This window comes from Gopherus flavomarginatus, chromosome 3, assembly GCF_025201925.1.
Source record: "Gopherus flavomarginatus isolate rGopFla2 chromosome 3, rGopFla2.mat.asm, whole genome shotgun sequence".
Taxonomy (NCBI): domain Eukaryota; kingdom Metazoa; phylum Chordata; order Testudines; family Testudinidae; genus Gopherus; species Gopherus flavomarginatus.
Window position 1 is genome coordinate 236,584,671 of NC_066619.1, and position 17,713 is coordinate 236,602,383.

The 17,713-nt window shown below is 44.3% G+C and overlaps 1 protein-coding gene and 1 long non-coding RNA gene across 2 annotated transcripts in view; one reads left to right on the forward strand and one right to left on the reverse strand.

Annotated features, from left to right (window-relative positions):
- LOC127048410 (uncharacterized) overlaps positions 1-8,833 on the forward strand; it is a 29,212-nt gene extending 20,379 nt beyond the window's left edge. Inside the window, exon 3 of the long non-coding RNA XR_007773656.1 lies at positions 8,782-8,833. This is a non-coding gene — a long non-coding RNA (uncharacterized LOC127048410). The remainder of the gene's footprint in view (positions 1-8,781) is intronic.
- Positions 1-16,679, reverse strand: part of GABRB1 (gamma-aminobutyric acid type A receptor subunit beta1) — a 289,303-nt gene extending 272,624 nt beyond the window's left edge. The window contains exon 1 of the mRNA XM_050947727.1: positions 16,160-16,679. Within this exon, the coding sequence (XP_050803684.1) occupies positions 16,160-16,234 (75 nt within the window). The 5' untranslated portion in view covers positions 16,235-16,679. The remainder of the gene's footprint in view (positions 1-16,159) is intronic.
- Between the last annotated feature and the right edge of the window lie 1,034 nt (positions 16,680-17,713).

Consider the following 17,713-nt stretch of genomic DNA (forward strand, 5'->3'; position numbering starts at 1 on the left):
GCAGTTCACAGGGCCCTGGACTGGAACCTGGGGTAGAGATTCCCCCCAGAACCTCCCAACTCCTGATCCAACACAGGAAGATCTCTGAGGCTAGCAAAATCTGCCAATAAGCACAGGACCCACCAAGGTAGAGGAGGAACTTTGTCACAGTGTATATTCTCCTCTCAAATCTCAGTGAGAGTGGCATTTGTCTTTGAAAGGCAATGTGACTTTCTGAACATATCCCAGCACAATGTCCCAACATAGTTCAAGCTTTTTCTTGTAAGTGTTTGGGTCCAGCTTTCATCGATCAGATCTGGAATATCTGAGGTTTCTTCCCTGCCCCTTCTCTAAGTAGCTTTAACAGCTCTCCCATTATGCTGGGGTCCCAGAAATGCACTAGGAGTATCACCATCTTGCTCATTTTGCTCTACCCAAGCGGCTTGCCTCATGAACTCCTTTGTCACCATTTGACTCAGTGTTTTTTTGAGTGGGATTCCTATGCCTAGAACCTTCTCCCCAACCCAGTCCTCTTTCATGCTCTTCCTATGCATCCTAGTGCTTCTCTCAGGAAAGAAAAAGAAATTGCACAACTAACAAGATGTCCTTCTTAACTGCTCATTCATGTTTCTTTTTGTGCCCTCCCTTTCTCATCCCTCTATTTGTATGCTGTGCAGTTAGACTGTAAGCTTTGTGGTACAGGTGCTGTGCAAAGCTGTAAAACACCCAGTACACAGTTGAGTCTATACAAAGGAATAATAATAAATACATCTGAATACTGAAGTTGGGTTGCTGTTTGATCCTTAAAGTGAGATGAAAATATGAAATAAAGACTACATAATCCTTCTTTTCTGTCCTCCAATTTCCACTACCAGAATGATTTAGTGCCCCTTTCATAATTCCATGTAGACAGAGAACTAGTCTTTCTAAACCACCCGTTATATCTTTCAACGTTTTGTGTACACCATACATCCCACAGCTATTCATTTCAGTACAAAGTTTGCTTTGCCTCCAGACACAAGTCCAAGCCTGAATGCATAATGGCCCAAAACACTCTCACTTACTATGCTCCACTTTTCCTGGACACACTGGAGGAATGTGGCTTTTGTTGCCTCCAGTAGGTGACACTTTTTTTTCATTCCAAGTGTGGAAGGATTATGAGTTTCTTCTGCCCTGTGGTGATATGTCAAAATAAACAGACAGAGGAGAAAATTATTATGTAATTAGTAAAATGTATATTTATATTGCTGTAGAGTCTGATGACCCCAACCAAAGATTTGGGGTTCTTTGCTGTACACTGTACAAATGATTAAACAGGACAGTCCCCTGGTTCAGAGAGCTAACAATGGATGATGAGGGGATTCAACAGTTATATAAACAGGCAAATGAGGTAACAAGTTTGTGCACATTTGCATGATTTATTAGTAATGCTTTTTAGGCATGATGGCAGAAGTTGGCTGTAAGGAGAGATTTAAAAGATGAAAACGTATAGTAAATGTTCAAGCTGTTCTGCTGTTGTACAGATGAAATGGTACTACTTTTACAACAGTTCTACATAGCTGATATTTTCTACAGCATGGAAGATGTTTCAATCAGAATGGGGAAACAGTGTGATGGAGTGTACCAACCCCTACACTAGGCCAGAAGGGTTAATGAGAGCCTGTGGGCTCAATTAGTGTCACCCTGTTACATCTGCAGGAGGTGTTAAGCCTGGAGGGAGAAGTTAAAAGGGCTGGACCAGGGTCAGGTGGAGCTGGTTCTTACTGAGATACCTGGCTGGAGCCAGGGAGCTAGGTTAGCCTGTGGCCAGACAGCCTCCCAGAAGGAAACTGGGCCTGCAACAGGGAACACAAACTAGTTGTGAAGTAAAGATGGGGAAAGGGAATCTGCCCAGAATTCTCAATGCTGGCACAGAGTCCTGCAGGGAGGAGAAACATTTTGACAGGATCAAGGACACTCCTGAAGCAGAACCAACCAGACAGGTGAAAGTGTTAAGAAGCTCTGCTGTCAGCCTAGAGAAGAGGTCTAGAAAGAGTGATGTGGATGCACAGTCAGCCTGGGAAGAGGCTGTGAGAAAGACCTAAGATAGGTTGTGGTAGGAAGTGGTCCAGAGAGGCAGCAAGGGGTCTGCATAGTCAGGCCATGGCTGCTTATTAAAGGATCTCTGGACCAGAACCCAAATGTGAGGTGAGGCCTGGGTTCCCCTACTGGCCAACTGAGGAAACCTCTAGAGACAAAGGGTATGAAGTGTTGAAACCCCCGACACAAGGAGTTAGTACTAGTGAGTCTGGAGCTGGACCAAGTGGCCAACATGAAATTGTTGGTCTATTGTTTGTGGAGCTATTGGGTTATTCTGGAAGGGGTAGGCTCAGATGTGAAGCAACATAGGGGCTGAGTCTCAAAAAGAAGCAGACCACTTCAGGGTTGGAGCCATTGTCAGAAGTGAGTGCAAATGAAGGAAAGCCTGCTACATTGTGTGCAGGCACAAGGGGACATACCAATTAAAGATTCAGACTCTTACATAGAGTTAATAATTGATATCAGGGGCAAACTACAATGTGTTAAGGAGTTTATGGTCCTGATCCTGCAATCACTTATGCACATATGTAAATTTAACCTGTGTGCAGTCTCACTGATTTTTGTTATGGGTGTTTTGTTTTGTTTTTGTTTTTAATGGGACAATTCATGTGAGCAAAACTATGCCTGAGTTTGTAGGATCAGGCCTTTAATTTGTAAGATTTTTGGGTCCAGGCTCTTTTGTATTTTTGTATTTTGCGTAGAGTGAGGCACATTATTGTCACTACTGTGGTTCTGGGGAAAAAAAATCCTGGTACATTGTGTTCTAACTTTCCAAATGTGCTATAGCATCATATCCTGAACCATCTCATTGACAAAATGCTACTTTATCAACCATTTGTTAGAGGTGACACTTCTTCAATGTAGTGAATAAAGAAACTTTTATTTCCTTCTTAGAAGAAATACTTTTCTGTGCCAAGATAACCTATGATAAAACACATGTAGTGTTTTCAGCTATTTGCAAAAAAGCTAAAATGAAACCTAATAAAAATAGGAACACACTTACATCCCACCCCACTTTGCTAAGGAGCTGCAGAGTCCCCCTTATCTGCCCTACAGTTTATAGCACTGAGCCACTATGGGGCATGCAGCCCCAGTCACTTTCTCTGTCTCTCTCACACACACAGTGCCACGTTTAGCACAGAAGCTTAGCACCTCTCAGAAGGGGGACCACTGAGGCAAGAGATTTACTTCGGGGGAACCAGCCAGCCAGTAGACAGAGCAGCACCAGTGGAGCAGATGACAAGTGAGGGGCTATTGGGTATCTTTCTGTTCATCTACCCCAGAAACCAGACTGAGCTGCTATAGGGAAAATGGTTTCATTGGCAACCCTTACTCCAGCCATTAAGAGCGAAAAAAAACCCCAGCACCTCTCCAAGGGAGGGCTCTAGGAGAAGTGACTCACCAGGGGAACCAGGGAGCGAAGCTGGAGCCAAAGCAGCAGCAGTGGAACAGACGGTGAATAAAGGGCTGCAGAGTGCCCTTTTGATTCCCCCAGGAGGAGAAGGAGCAGCTGGAGCATTCACAAGACTGGGAGACCGCTGTTGTCAGCAATACCAGTTTTCTGAAACTTTCCAACAACATTCCAGGTGACCAATGAGAGCGATCCAGATAGTGGGATGAATGAGAAATAAAAGGAGGAGAGGTAGGGGTTGCTCCATGGAGAGAATAGCCTGTAGGTAGTAGTAGGAGTAAATGACTTCATAGTTCAGGCTGAAATTTTCCTGCCTGCTCCCAGAAAAGCTGTTTGCAGGATCACTAAGCTAAAGTGTACTTATAAGCACTACTCCCTTATACCTCTACCTTCTTTCTCGGTTGTGTCTTTCCTTTTCTTGCCAAACATCTACTTGGATTGTTCTGTCCTTAATCTAGGGACTGTCATTTGCTATATGTCTTGTACGTGACTTATCACAATGTGGCCTAGGTCCTGTTTTGTTCTCTGGGTACCACCCAGAAAAACCTAAAGCAATCTTAATACTGAGCAATCACATGGACAGAATATTGGAAAATGTACTTGTATAGAGCCTTCAGGTGGAAGGTTTGCATGTGCCTTGCAAACATCAACAAGGTAAAGCTGCGATCACCCTTTGGTGTAGGTAAGTGACATTTTTCTGTCTCAGATGAAGAACAGAACAGGTAGGAGACTTGCATGATCGAATGTACAAAAAAGAGCTCTAATAAAACAAATAGCCATGTGACGAAGTGGGACTGTTCCTAATGTTTCCTCTGAATACTGTGTGGGTGCCTCCGTTTCTGGCCAGCACTCAGTCTCCGTGGCAATTAATAGCCAGGCCCTTCCCCCTTGCAAGGGGATGCTAAGGGTGTGGGAGAATAAAGAGGTCAGGTGACCTCCTAGCCCGGGAAAGAGACAAAGGCCAGAGAAGGAGGGGCTAGAGGGGGTTTGCAGTTTGGGGCTGGCTGGGGACGAGGAGTGAGGGCAGACATGAGGGTCTGCCTCACTGGGCCCCAGAATGGACCCGGCTGAGGGGTCTGGTTCTTTGTACCTACAAGCTCTGTTTTAGATTGTGTTCCTGTCATCTAATAAACCTCTGTTTTACTGGCTGGCTAAGAGTCACGTCTGACTGTGAAGTGGGGGTGCAGGACCCTCTGGCTTCCCCAGGAACCTGCCGGGTGGGCTCACTGTGGGAAGCGCATGGAGGGACAGAGGATGCTGAATGCTCCAAAGAGAGACCCAGGAGGTGAAGCCGTGTAAGCTTCTTGCCCTGAAGATAGTCTGCTCCAAGGGAGAGGATGCTCCCCAAAGTTCTGATTGGCTTTGTGGGGAGCAGTTCCAGATCATCGCCTGGGGACTCCGTGACAAGGCATAAAACCAAACAGTGGCATAAAGTCAGTAACTGAAGCACTTAACATATAAGCTACATTATGGTTCTGATCAGGGCCGGTGCAGGGATATTTTGCGCCCTAGGCGAAACTTCCATCTTGCGCCCCCCCCCCCCCAAATCACATACATTATACACAATACACGGTCACAGAGTAACATGTAATAATTTAGAATTTATGTTTCCGCGCTTTAAGTTTAGTAAATTTAGAAACAAGTTCCTCCAAGTCAATGCTGTGAGCAATGTCATGTTCTACTGACAAGGTAGATAGCCCAACAAGTCTTTGTTGCAACATTGATGTTCGCATATATGTTTTTATCAACTTGAGCTTCGAGAAGCTTTGCTCACCACTGGCCACAGAAACTGGGAGAGTCAAGAGGATGCAAAGAGCAATAACTGTGTTAGGGACACTATCTGTCAGCTTATTTTCCCATATGAAGTTCAATACATCTTGCAGTGATGAACTCCTTTGGACTCGTCTTGCAATAGCTTGCAATTCACTGCACAAGTCAAAGGCATCAATATCTTTGGATTCACCATGTTGCAAAGCTTTCTCCAAAATCAAGCAATGTTCCATAATTTGCTTTGGTGTTTTATTTTGCAAACTGTAAAGATCATATATAAAGCCAAATACTGAACTAATTTGCTGCATCAATGTGAATCTTTCTTCAACCAAATGTATTGCTGTGTCAATGACTGCAAAGTAAAAGTTCACTTTGACTTTTTCTTTCGGATCATAAATAGGTTCGTCATCTGCTTCATATGTGAACTGCTTCCTCTTCTTTCTAATACGGATTGGATCTGGTTCAAAAAGTGCCGGTACATCCAACTCCTCCGCAAGTTCACCTGCATCTGCCAATGTTTTCTTAAAGGCTGCGTCACTTCTGCGGCCCACAAGAAACTTCTTGGTTTCTCCAAGTTGATTAATGGCATCACATATATCAAATTCTTTTGCCTGAAGTTGTTTGCTAGTTATGTTGATCTCAAACAATATGTCATACCACAAAACAAGAGAAACAAGAAACTTGAAACTAGAAATGGCTTTTGTAAGAGCCTTTGCATCAACTCGTGATGTATTGCCAGATGATCCTGTCAGAGTATTGTCTTCATAGATGTCTACCAGAGCATCACAGATGTCACCAATGAAAGCAGGATGGAAAAGCTCCCCCAAGAAGACCTAGGACATGATGGCTGGATACATAAACAGACACCTGTCCCTGACAGGCACTACCTCATAACATGCCAATTTTGCTCAGGACAGAACATCATAGAGGAATACTATGCATTCAGTGGTCTCTACACTGGCCAAGCAACAGCATGACAACTAACCTAACCAGTCCATCCAACTTTTTTGACTGCTTCTTGGGCACTGGTGAGGGGTAGCGGTGCCAGACTGAGCCCGGTGATGGGTGCACTACAAATCTACAAACTGAGGCAAGGTGCTGGGCCTAGAGTCCTGCTGAGACTGCTGTCCTGCACCAAGTGGAGCACAGCCTCCATGAGGAGAGAACTCAAACAAATATTACACTCCTTCTGCATGATTCCCCCAAGCACTTCTTCAGGCAGCTGCTATGGGGGTCACTCACAGGCTTAGGCCTGCCTGCTGCAGGCAAAACACAGCAGCAGGGCTTAAAACTCAGACAGGGCCACCCAGAGGACTCAGGGGGCCTTGCGCAAAGCAAAATCGGGGGCCCCTTCCATAAAACATTTGCAATACTATAGTAACATGTATTAGGAAATGTAAAAAATAACTAGTGAAATACATTCAAAAATTAATGTGTAATAATTTGAAAATAAACAAAATACATTATTTAAAAACATTAAAAGCTGTAATGGTATGTATATATTTGCAATTACATAATGGGCAGTTGCTGGGTGATTGTGATAGTTGGTACCAATGGGCTGTCGTTGCCTGGGGGTGGTGCTGTTGTTGCCCACGGCTGGGTGGGGAGCTGGGCTCTGGGTTCAAGGGTGCCCAGCTCACAGGGGCTGGGCTCAGGGATGTGGGGAGATAGGGTCAGGGGGGTGTCCAGCTCAGAGGGGCTGGGCTCAGAGCTGGGGGTCAAGGCTGTTGGGGGGATGGGGTCAGGGGGTTTCCAGCTCAGAGGGGCTGGGCTCGGAGCTGGGGGTCAGGGCTGTGGGGGGAATGGGGTAGAGGGGGTTTCCAGCTCAGAGGGACTGGGCTCGGAGCTGGGGGTAAGGGCTGTGGGGGGATGAGGTCGATGGGGTTTCCAGCTCAGAAGGACTAGGCTCGGAGCTGGGGGTCAGGGCTGTGGGGGGGATGGGGTCGGGGGGGGAACTGGGGTAGCTCAGCTCTGCAGGCTGCTGTTCTCTCCAGCTGTCCAGGCACAAGGGGAGCAGGAGCAGGGACCAGCCAAGGACCAAGGGGGCAGGAGCACAGGCACCTGAGGCCGACCTGTGGGGAGGCACTTGGTTACCTTGCCCAATGCATGAACATTGGGGTCCTCTTTCCTCCTCCGCTCCACCAGACCACTGCTGAGGCTCTTTTCTTCTCCATGCCCCTCGCTGGGGCTGATGTGGAGGCTGAGCCAGGGGGCAGCCGCCGCTTTCCTCCAGAAGCGAAGCCCTGATGTTGCGCCACTGTCGCAGGGCCCCTGCCACGTGCCCTAAGCAGAGCTGCGCAGCTCTGCCCAGCCGCCGGCGCCCTGGCCAGCAATGAGAAAAATTGCAGAGGCTGGAGCCCCTGCTCTGGGAGGGAGAGGGATTCTGAGCCTCTGCCTGCAGCTCAGGGATTCCCCTGGGTCAGCGCAGCCGCCGTCAGCCCTAACCTCTGGGCTGCCGCGGCGGCGCGCTGACCCCGGGGGCGCCCTGGGCTGCCGCGGCGGCGCGCTGACCCCGGGGGCGCCCTGGGCTGCCGCGGCAGCCGCGCCGGCTCCCTGACCCCGGGGGCCCCCTGGGCTGCCGGGCTGCCGTGCCGGCGCCCTGACCCCGGGGGCACCCTGGGCTGCTGGTTGTAGGCAGCTCAGACTACCTCTCCAGCAGGAGCGGCTGCAACCATTTAAAAAAAATTTTTGGGGTGCTGCTTTTTGGCGCCCTTAAATCTTGGCACCCTAGGCAACCGCCTAGTTCGCCTAAATGGTTGCACCAGCCCTGGTTCTGATCCACAGCCTATTGAAGCAAATGGAAGTCTTTCCATTCACTCGATTGGGCTTTACATCAGGCCCCAGAAGACCCCTGTATCTAAGTCATACTTTAATTCAGATTTACAAACAGTTCATCTCTTTGGCTCGGTGTTGAACACCACAGCAGGAAAAAGAATAGGAAAGCCCTGAAGCAGTAGGCAGGGGTACGGGGAGAGGATTTTCCAAGAGATGCAGTGAGCTGTATCTTTGCTGGTAGTTTACTGAGTGCAGGCCTGAATTATGCTGTTGAAATTCCTTCTGAGGAGATGTATATTTTTGTGAAAAGGTTGATTTTAATTTATTTACCTTGTATTCACCATCTTCTCATTTTGTATCATTTAAAAAACAAAAACAAACCTCATGTCTGCCAACTGATCAGTGAAGTGACAATGAATTTTCTGCTCATGTAGACAGTATGTTGGCTAAGCTTTTTAGATGCTGGAGTTTCAGCCCAAAATAGGTTATTTCTCACATGTTAATCTCATTTGCTATGATGGCCTATGTCCAGCAAAGAAATATTTAGAAAGCCGATTAAGGATTAAACATGCAGAATGTGATACAAAGCAGACAAAATGCATAGACTGAGATCTACAAAGGGACATGAGTATGGGTTAAATATTGACCTATTTTGTAGTAATACTTATAATATACTGCTTTATTCTTTCAAAATACTGTGCAAATATAAGCTAATCCTCACACTGTCCTTATGGAATATATAAATACATATCATCTCTTTTTTACAGAATGGGAAATTCAGACTCACGGTGGTTAGAATCACTAAGGAGACAAGGTGGGTATAATACCTTTTGTTGGACCAACTTCTTTTGTTGAGCGAGAAAAGCTTTCGAGCCACACAGAGCTCTTATTCAGGTTTGGGAAAGATATTTTGAGCATTTAAATGCAAGGTAGAACAGATTTAGCATAAGTAGCGAGTACATATTTTAAGGGACCATTCAAGGCAGACTGGTCCATTAACACCTCTGTAGTCATAGGACAAAAAAAAGGAAGTTAGTGTGTTACAGATTTTTGTAATAAGCCATAAATCCAGTGTCTTTGTTCAGTTCATGATTTTTAGTGTCTAGTCTAGCAAAGTTTTGAATTTAAGCTCCTGGGCTCATCTTCTGAAAGTGTTTGAAGTAGGAAGTGGGCCTGAAACATAAAGCCCTTGTATCAGAAGCCTGGTACTGGGCCTGAGGCCTGAACTAAAGTAGTAATGAAAACTTTGCAGCTTTAAAACAAAGTTAAGTTGTAAGCAAGAGGCAGGCCCTGCTCACAGAATCTGGCAAGAACAGGGCTGCTATTGCAGAAACACACATTCCTAAGTAGTGCTAGGTATAAGAATATATATACACAAACACATTCCAGAAGAATGGTACCAGAACACCCCAATACCAGCACCCCCCAAAGAAAACAGGAACATGCTCACACATCCTAAAGATAAGGTCAGAATGACAGCTTGATGTTTCGATTGAACCAACAAGTATAAGGCAGAAGGTGGCACCCAGATATGTCAGAGGAGGGAACTTAGCTATGTCAGAGTGGCAATATGTAACTTGTTTATATTGGTGTATAAAGAGGTATCTCCGAGGAAATGTCTCTGTCTGGCCTAAGGAGGAACAGAAAGTCCCTCTGTTTACTGAGCTGGTCTGTTATGGGCATATATGTATTGTCATCTGGTAGAGTCTGCAGGATACCAATACTATTCTTTGTCTACAATAAACCTGGCTGGGTGCCTTCGTACCTTAACGGATCTTGTGGCATTGGGCAGTTCACTTGAGGTCTGCTTGGCCAGTTACCTGTGCAGAGCTGAGATGGCATAAAGAGGGAATACAAGAAGCCAAACATCTAAAACACTGTTGTGCAGGTTTCCTTTGAGGATGAGAACTGAGAGGTCAGATGTAGAATGATCACTATGTGAAAAGTGTTCACCTACAGGTGATAGGGTGTTTTTGTCTTTTACCATTTTCCTGTGTGAGTTCATTTGAGAGCATCATGATTGTCTAGTTTCACCCACTTAGTTATTGGGGCATTTATTGCACTGGAAGAGGTATACCACTTTGTGATAGGCATATGTAGGAGCCATGGATCTTGAAAGGTGTCTTGTGCGGGGTGTTGATCATTGTAGCAGTGGAGATATGTCTGCAGATTTTGCATCAGTTGTTCTGGCAAGGTCTGGTGCTACTTTGAGTTGGTGTGTCTGATCAGTGGGGATCTTGCTTCTGATGAGCTTGGAGAGGTTGGGGGGCTGTTTGAAGGCCAGAAGTGGGGGTTCAGGAAAGATTTATTTCAAGTATGAGTTGAGTATTGGTTGTAATTGTTGAATGATACCCCATATGCATTCTAGTGTGGGGTGATTGATCACAAATAGGGGTGTACGGTGAACAGAGTTTTTATTTCTGTATTTAAGCAGGTTCTCCTGGGGTATTTTGATGGCCTGTTCCATGATACAATCTACTCCTGTAGTGGAGTATCCTTATTTGGTGAATGTGGTTTTAAGTGTGTTAAGATGTATATCTCAGACTTTCTCCTTGGGGCATCATATTCTGTGATATCTCAGTGTCTGGCTATAGATATCAGATTCCTTGGAGTGTTTGGGGTGGTTACTGGATCTACGAAGGTAGGTGTGGTGATCCATGGGTTGCTTGTATATATGGTTGTCTGTAGGGTTCCATTGTTGAAGCTGATTGAGGTGCCCAGCAAGTTGATGCTAGTGTGGGAGTGTTCGAGAAAGCACTGAATGGATGGATAGTGGTTGTTGAAGTTGTGGTAGAAATCTATGAGGGAGTTTAACCTGTCTGTCCAGAGGATGAAAATATCATTGATGTATGTCAGGTATACCATTGGTTTTGTGGTGCATTTGTCCAGAGATTCTTCCTCAAGTGGTCAATAAAGAGGTTGGCATACTGGGGAACCATCTTAGTACCAACGGCTGTCCCATGGTTTGGACAAGTGGTGTTGAATGTAAAATTATGGGTGAGAATGAAATGGATGAGTTTGGCAATGTGTTTGCGATGGATATCTGAGGGTTGTCCCCTGTCTTGCAGATATCTGAGACAGCCAGCTATGCTGTCATTGTGATGCATCTTGATGTATAGAGAATTGACATCCATGGTAGAAAGGATGGTGTTCTGAGGGAAGTCATTAATGTTGTGGAGTTTATGGAGGAAGTCAGTTGTGTCTTGCAGGATGCTGGCCCTTTGTATGGTGAGTGGTTTGAGGATGGTTTCTATGAGTCTTACTGTTAGGATCAACATTTTAAAATTGGTGAGTCCGTACTCTCCACTCCATTATCCAAGTCATTGGATAAGGAAGTAGAGAGTATGCTTATAAAATTTGTGGATTACACCAAGGTGGGAATGTTTGTAAACGCTTTGGAGGACAGGATTAGAATTCAAAACTACCTTAACAAATTGGAGAACATAAGGATGGCCATATTGCATCAGACTAATGGTCCATCTGGCCCAGTATCCTGTCTTCAAACAGCGACTAATGCCAGGTGCCTCAGAGGGAATGAACAGAACAGGCAGTCATCGAGTGATCCATCACCTGTTGTCCACTCCTAGCTTCTAGCAACAGAGGCTACTGACACTCAAAGCATGGAGTGCATTCCTGACCATTCTAGCTAATAGCCATTGATGGACCTATCCACTATGAACCCTCCTTTTTTGAACCCTCTTATAGTTTTAGCCTTCACAACATCTCCTGGCAATGAGTTTCACAGGTTGACTGTGCATTGTGTGAAGAAACACTTTATTTGTTTGCTTTAAACCTGCTGCCTATTAATTGATTTGGGTGATTCCTGGTTCTTGTGTTATGTAAAGGGGTCAATAACATTTCCCTATTCACCTTCCCCACATCGTTCATGATTTTATCTACCTCTATCATATCCCCTCTTAGTCATCTCTTTTCCAAGCTGAAAAGTCCAAGTCTTTTTAACTTCTCCTTATATGGAAGCTATTCCATACTCCTAATCATTTTTGTTGCCCTTCTCTGTACCTTTTCCAATTCTAATAGATCTTTTTTGAGACAAGGCATCCAGATCTGCATGCAATGTTCAAGATGCATACCATGGATTTATATAGAGGCATTATTATAGTAGCTCCCTTTCCTAATGGTTCCTAACATTCTGTTAGCTTTTTTGACTGCCACTGCACATTAAGTGGATGTTTTCAGAGAACTAGCCATGATGACTCCAAAATCTTTCTTGAGTGGTATCAGTTAATTTAGGCCCCATCATTTTGTATGTGTAGTTGGGATTGTTTTCCAATATGCATTACTTTTCATTTATCAACACTGAATTTCATCAGCCATTTTGTTGCCCCGTCACCCAGTTTAGTGCGATCCCTTTAACTCTTCAGTCTGCTTTGACCTTAGCTATCTTGAGTAACTTTGTATCATATGTAAATTTTTCTACTTCACGGTTTACCCCTTTTTCTGGATCATTTATGAATATGTTGAAAAACACTGGTCCTAGTACAGCTCTGGAACCACCACTATTTACCTCTCTCCACTGTGAAAATTGACCATTTGTTCTTACCCCTTTGTTTCCTATCTTTTAACCAGTTACTGATCCTTGAGAGGACCTCTCCTCTTATCCCACCTTCTTACTTAGCTTAAGAACCTTTGGTGAGGGACCTTGTTAAAGACTTTCTGAAAATCTAAGTATACTATATTTACTGGATCACCATTGTACGCATGTTTGTTGACCCTCTCAATGAATTCTAATACATTGGTGAGACATGATTTCCCTTTACAAAAGCAGTGTTGACTCTTCTCCAACAAATTGTTCATATATGTGTCTGATAATTCTGTTCTTTACTATAGTTTCAACCAATTTGCCTAGTACTGAAGTTAGACTTACTGACATGTAATTGGCAGGATTGCCTCTTTAGCCTTTTTAAAAAATTGATATCACACTAGCTATCCTTGAGCATCTGGTACAGAAGCTGATTTAAATGATAGGTTAAATACCACAGTTAGTAATTCTGCAATATCATATCTGAGTTCCTTCAGACTCTTGAGTGAATACTGTCTGGTTCTGGTGACTTCTTATTGTTTAATTTATCCATTAGTTCCAAAACCTCCTCTAATGACACCTCAATCTGTGACAGTTCCTCATATTAGTCACCTAAAAAGAATGGCTCAGGTTGGGGAAATCTCTCTCACATCCTCTGTAGTGAAGACAGATGCAAATATTCATTTTGTTTCTCTGCAATGGCCTTGAGTTATCCTTTAGCACTTCTATTGTCCAGTGATTCAACTGATTGTTTAGCAGGCTTCCTGCTTCTGATGTACTGAAATGTGTGTGGGGGTGGAGGGGGGTGAGGTTTAGTTTTTGTTTTGGTTTTTTTGCTGTTAGTATATGAATCTTTGGCTAGTTGTTATTCAAATTCTTTTTTGGCTTGCCTAATTATACTTGAAGATGAAATTCAGTGAAGACAAGTGAAGAGTACTTCAGTTGAGAAGGAAAAATGGGAGAATAACTGGCTAGGTGGTAGTACTGCTGAAAAGGATCTAGGGGTTATAATGGATCACAAATTGAGTATAAGTGAACAATGTGATGCAGTTGTGAAATTCTTGAGTGTATTAACAGGAGTGTTGTATGTAAGATACAGGAGGTACACCTCTACCTTGATATAACACTGTCCTCGGGAGCCAAAAAATCTTACCGTGTTATAGGTGAAACCGCGTTATATTGAACTTGCTTTGATCCACTGGAGTGCGCAGCCTCCTCTTCCCCCCCCCCCACGTGGGTGAGGGATGTGCTGGCTATGGCTTCACGCCTCCCTCATTGGCCTGGGATGGCCCGCGATTGGCCAAACCTGCTGACGCGGCAGGTAAACAAACTGGCCCGGGCCGCCTGGTGAGCTGCGTGCCAGAGGTTGCCACCCCTGCTCTACCTGATTGTATGCTGGTGAAAATGAAGGCTGGAGGGCTTTGTAGCTTGTCACAGCAGTACAGCGTGAAAGGAAGCCCAGGCTAGGGGGTCAGAGGGCTCAGTGGTACCCCAGTTCCACGTGGCACCCTGGGGGGAACCTGTCACAGTTGTGTTACTTGATGAACTAACACCAAACGTTCATTTATTTTGTTTTTCCTCCATCTGTTCACCTTTTCAATATTTTCTCAGCCTGATATTTTTACAGTCAATGCCCCTAAGGTATGCTACATTGGAGCTGGAGGTGCATTTTCCAGCTTGGATAGATATACCTGCAATAGCTCTGATCAAGGTAGCCCACTGAAAATAGAGGTGCAGCTCCCGCAGCTGAGTGGGCTAGATGCCCCAAGTATGATCCTGTCCAACCTCTCTGCCCCCTGCAGCGCCCCCCCCCAGCATACTTTAAGACAAGATTGTTCCTTTGCTACTTTTTTCTGGCCACTGTTGCTCTTGGCAATGACATTACAAGTACCTTTCACTTCCTTTTAGAAATGTGTGTAATGCCATTCCAAACAGCAACCACCAGATGCTAATGAAGAGCAGATTGGCTTGTGTATTGTCTGAGAATGTAGTGTATTACTCCTGTGGCATGTTTAGTCTTTGCCACTGGGATTACATGAGTTCGGTTCTAAAAGCTAAACTGCTCAGTTCTTTATTGTTCATTGGGCCACTACAAAAATCTAACTTATAGAGTCTGTTTGCATTACAGACTCTTCAAATGTTTTTTTTTCTTTAGAAAAAAACATGAAGTATTTTTACATCTAGTGTCAAAGCATTCATGGTATTATTAAATGAGTCTATTGTCCTTTAGAACAATGATGGTATAATTCAAAAGAAGATTTGGTTTTAGTATATTTGATCGACAATATCCATTTATATGCAGGTAGATTCTATGCGTCTTTTTAATAATTAAAATCACATCTACCTACTTTACTCTTCAAGACCAGTAAACATTTATAAATATTAAAATAAGGAATCTAAATTATTCAGCACAGCTGTTACACCTGCTGCTTTGCTAAACTTTACAGTTTTGAATCCCCAGTAGCCAGGAAATGTAGATGTAATGGGTCTGATTATCAGTTTGGACAGCCCTGCTTGGGACTGGAGAGAGGAAAGGGCGGCTTTAACACAGTTTTGTGTCTCCCCACATTTCAAACAGCTTCAGACCACAAGGAATATGCAGCAGCTGTGAATAACCAGACTGCAGCGGCAGCGAGGCTATTTTCCTTTCCTGTTGGCTGCAGCCCACCATATCATGTGGATCAAAGTGGAGGGGATGGCACAGAAGAATTTCTTTACATCAGGACCAGCTCCATTGGCTTTATGGACCTTTGAGGCCATCAGTGCATTAGAATTACTGTGCTACCCGGGTGAGGGGGTGTTTCTTGTCATGGCACACTCAGAGATACAGCCCCGTAAGGATATGGCTTCTCCCAGATGGAAAAGGCCCTAGTCTCAGGGTGAAAGGGAAAGTATTCTGATACCAGCAGGAGGGTAGCTGCCTTTGTACCCTCTTCCAGTAATATAGATGTAGTTCTGTTGTTCACTGAACATGTGCCTCCGTCATCGTTCCAGAGACAGCACCTGGCTGTGCTAACCCACCACAAGCAAACAGAGAATTCATATTATAGTAACATAAATGGACCATAAACAGTATGGCCAGTCCCAACTGTTCAAGGATCATGAGTAAGCCCTTATTAAAATAGTGAGTTTTAATAATAATAAGAAATAATTCTTTTGATTTGCCTTCTGGTTTTTATGTCTGCAGGAGGCACTCAGGTCATAGTTTCATGCTCTTCTCTGCAACAACAAGGGGCTGAAACTTTCTTTTCCATGTTTTAATGAAAGCTGAGATTCTCATGTAATCATTTGCTTCCACAAGCTGAGGCTTTAAGGGGAAAAAAACTTTTGTGAGACTTGCAGTAAAACTACAAGAGTGGGCTGTACTCCATAATGCAACAATTGGGTCTAAGGTTTTCGTGGCAGGTTGAATTGTACTCCCAGGGCTCTACTCATTATGTGCTGTGTATGCCCCAAGAGCATCTCAATCCCTACAGCTGGATGTCCTTTCTGTACTGCCAGGGCCAGTGGCAGAGTAGAAAAGCAGGGGCGAGGGCTGGACGTTCTACCAGAATGCATAGGTGTGCAAGAAGAATAAGGATAATTCTCAGCTCATCTGTACTTACTTTCAGATTCACTAAGGCAGCCGTAGCATGGGCTTGTCCCTGAAGAACTGTTGCTGTCTTGAAGCTGTCAGCCATCTACCCCTATCCTACCACAGTGTAAGAAGCTGCAGCAGGATTGTTACTGTTGCTCTGGGCAACAGAAATTTATGATACTTTTCACATTATAACTGAGCAGCCCTTAAAAGGCAATATGGTATATTGAGCAGATGTTCACCTGATTCCTCATCCTAACCGTGTCCCCCTCAACTCAGGCTAAATGAAACTGATATGCCTCTGTGACAAGGTCTGCCTTATACTGAGAAAGTATCCTCAAATGACAAGATTATTCTGCAAGATTTTCCAGGGAAGCCCAGGGGCAGGAGATATGACTTCCAATCCCCTTCTGCCACTGAGGACAAAAATGTGAGCTGCCCCTGCATGGGTGCGCAGGGGACTGTAAAAGTAGGGACAGAGTACCAGAGCAATCCTTGTGCACAGGAACTGTGCTGTCCTTGCTCCTTCCATGGAGCAAATTGCCCAAATGGAGGGGGTAGGTGGTGGGTAAAAGGGGCTGGGAATGGGCCTAATGCTAGCAAAACTTCCCTGTAAAAATTAACTTAAAGGTTTAAGTTAATGTAAGAAGAAAAGACTTGGATGGAGGAGAGACAACATTGGAAGCTGGGGGATGGAGACTAGGAATGGAGGTCCACAAGTCTTTGAGTTTGAGAACTTTTTTGGCCAAAAATTGGCAATCCCTAGCAGTGAGCACTGTCATAAGTCTTGCTCCAGCTGCGGTTGTGGCTTTAGCAGAGCTTATACACAAAGCTCACAGTTCTCCTCCTTAAACATCCACATTTTCACTGCTGGCAAGAACCACAGAAACCCAGTTAAAGTCAGCAACAATGGAGTTGTTTTGCATTTGCACTAAAAAGGATTCCCCATCACTGTTACAGGATGCTGAAGAAGTGTGTGTTAAAATAAGTGATACTACAAAACGCTCTTGTTAATATCACACCTCAGAGTAAAATATATTGGGCTGACTTCATTCCTGGCGTAAGTGCTGTGAATTAGTAGGAATTCTGAGTGAGGGCAAAGCTGGGGCCATTGAATACTACATCTTTACACAGAGATTTTTGCTGTGCCTTAGGAGGAAGGATGAGCTTGTGGCTAAAGATCTAGAAAGGAACTCAGAAGATCTGAGTTAAATTCTTGGTGCTGATACAAATATCCTGCATGACTCTGGTCAAATCACTCAGATTTTCTGTTTTCATCTGTAAAATGGGGATAATACTTCCTTTCTCCCACTCTTGATCTGTCTTGTCTATTTACCGTGTGAGCTCTTCATGGCAGGAACTGTCTCTTACTATTTGTATGTACTCCCTCATGCACAATGAGGCCCTGATTTCAGTTTCTTATAATGTGTAATAATTAATTTAATTTACAATGTCTATTACATATTAAGTAACATACGAAATATGGTATAGAGAAAAAAACCCTGAAGGGAAGCTTCTTGCATTTCACCCTTTGAAACTGCCAGAAAGCAGACTAAGAATTTGCACAACCTTAAAGAGGACC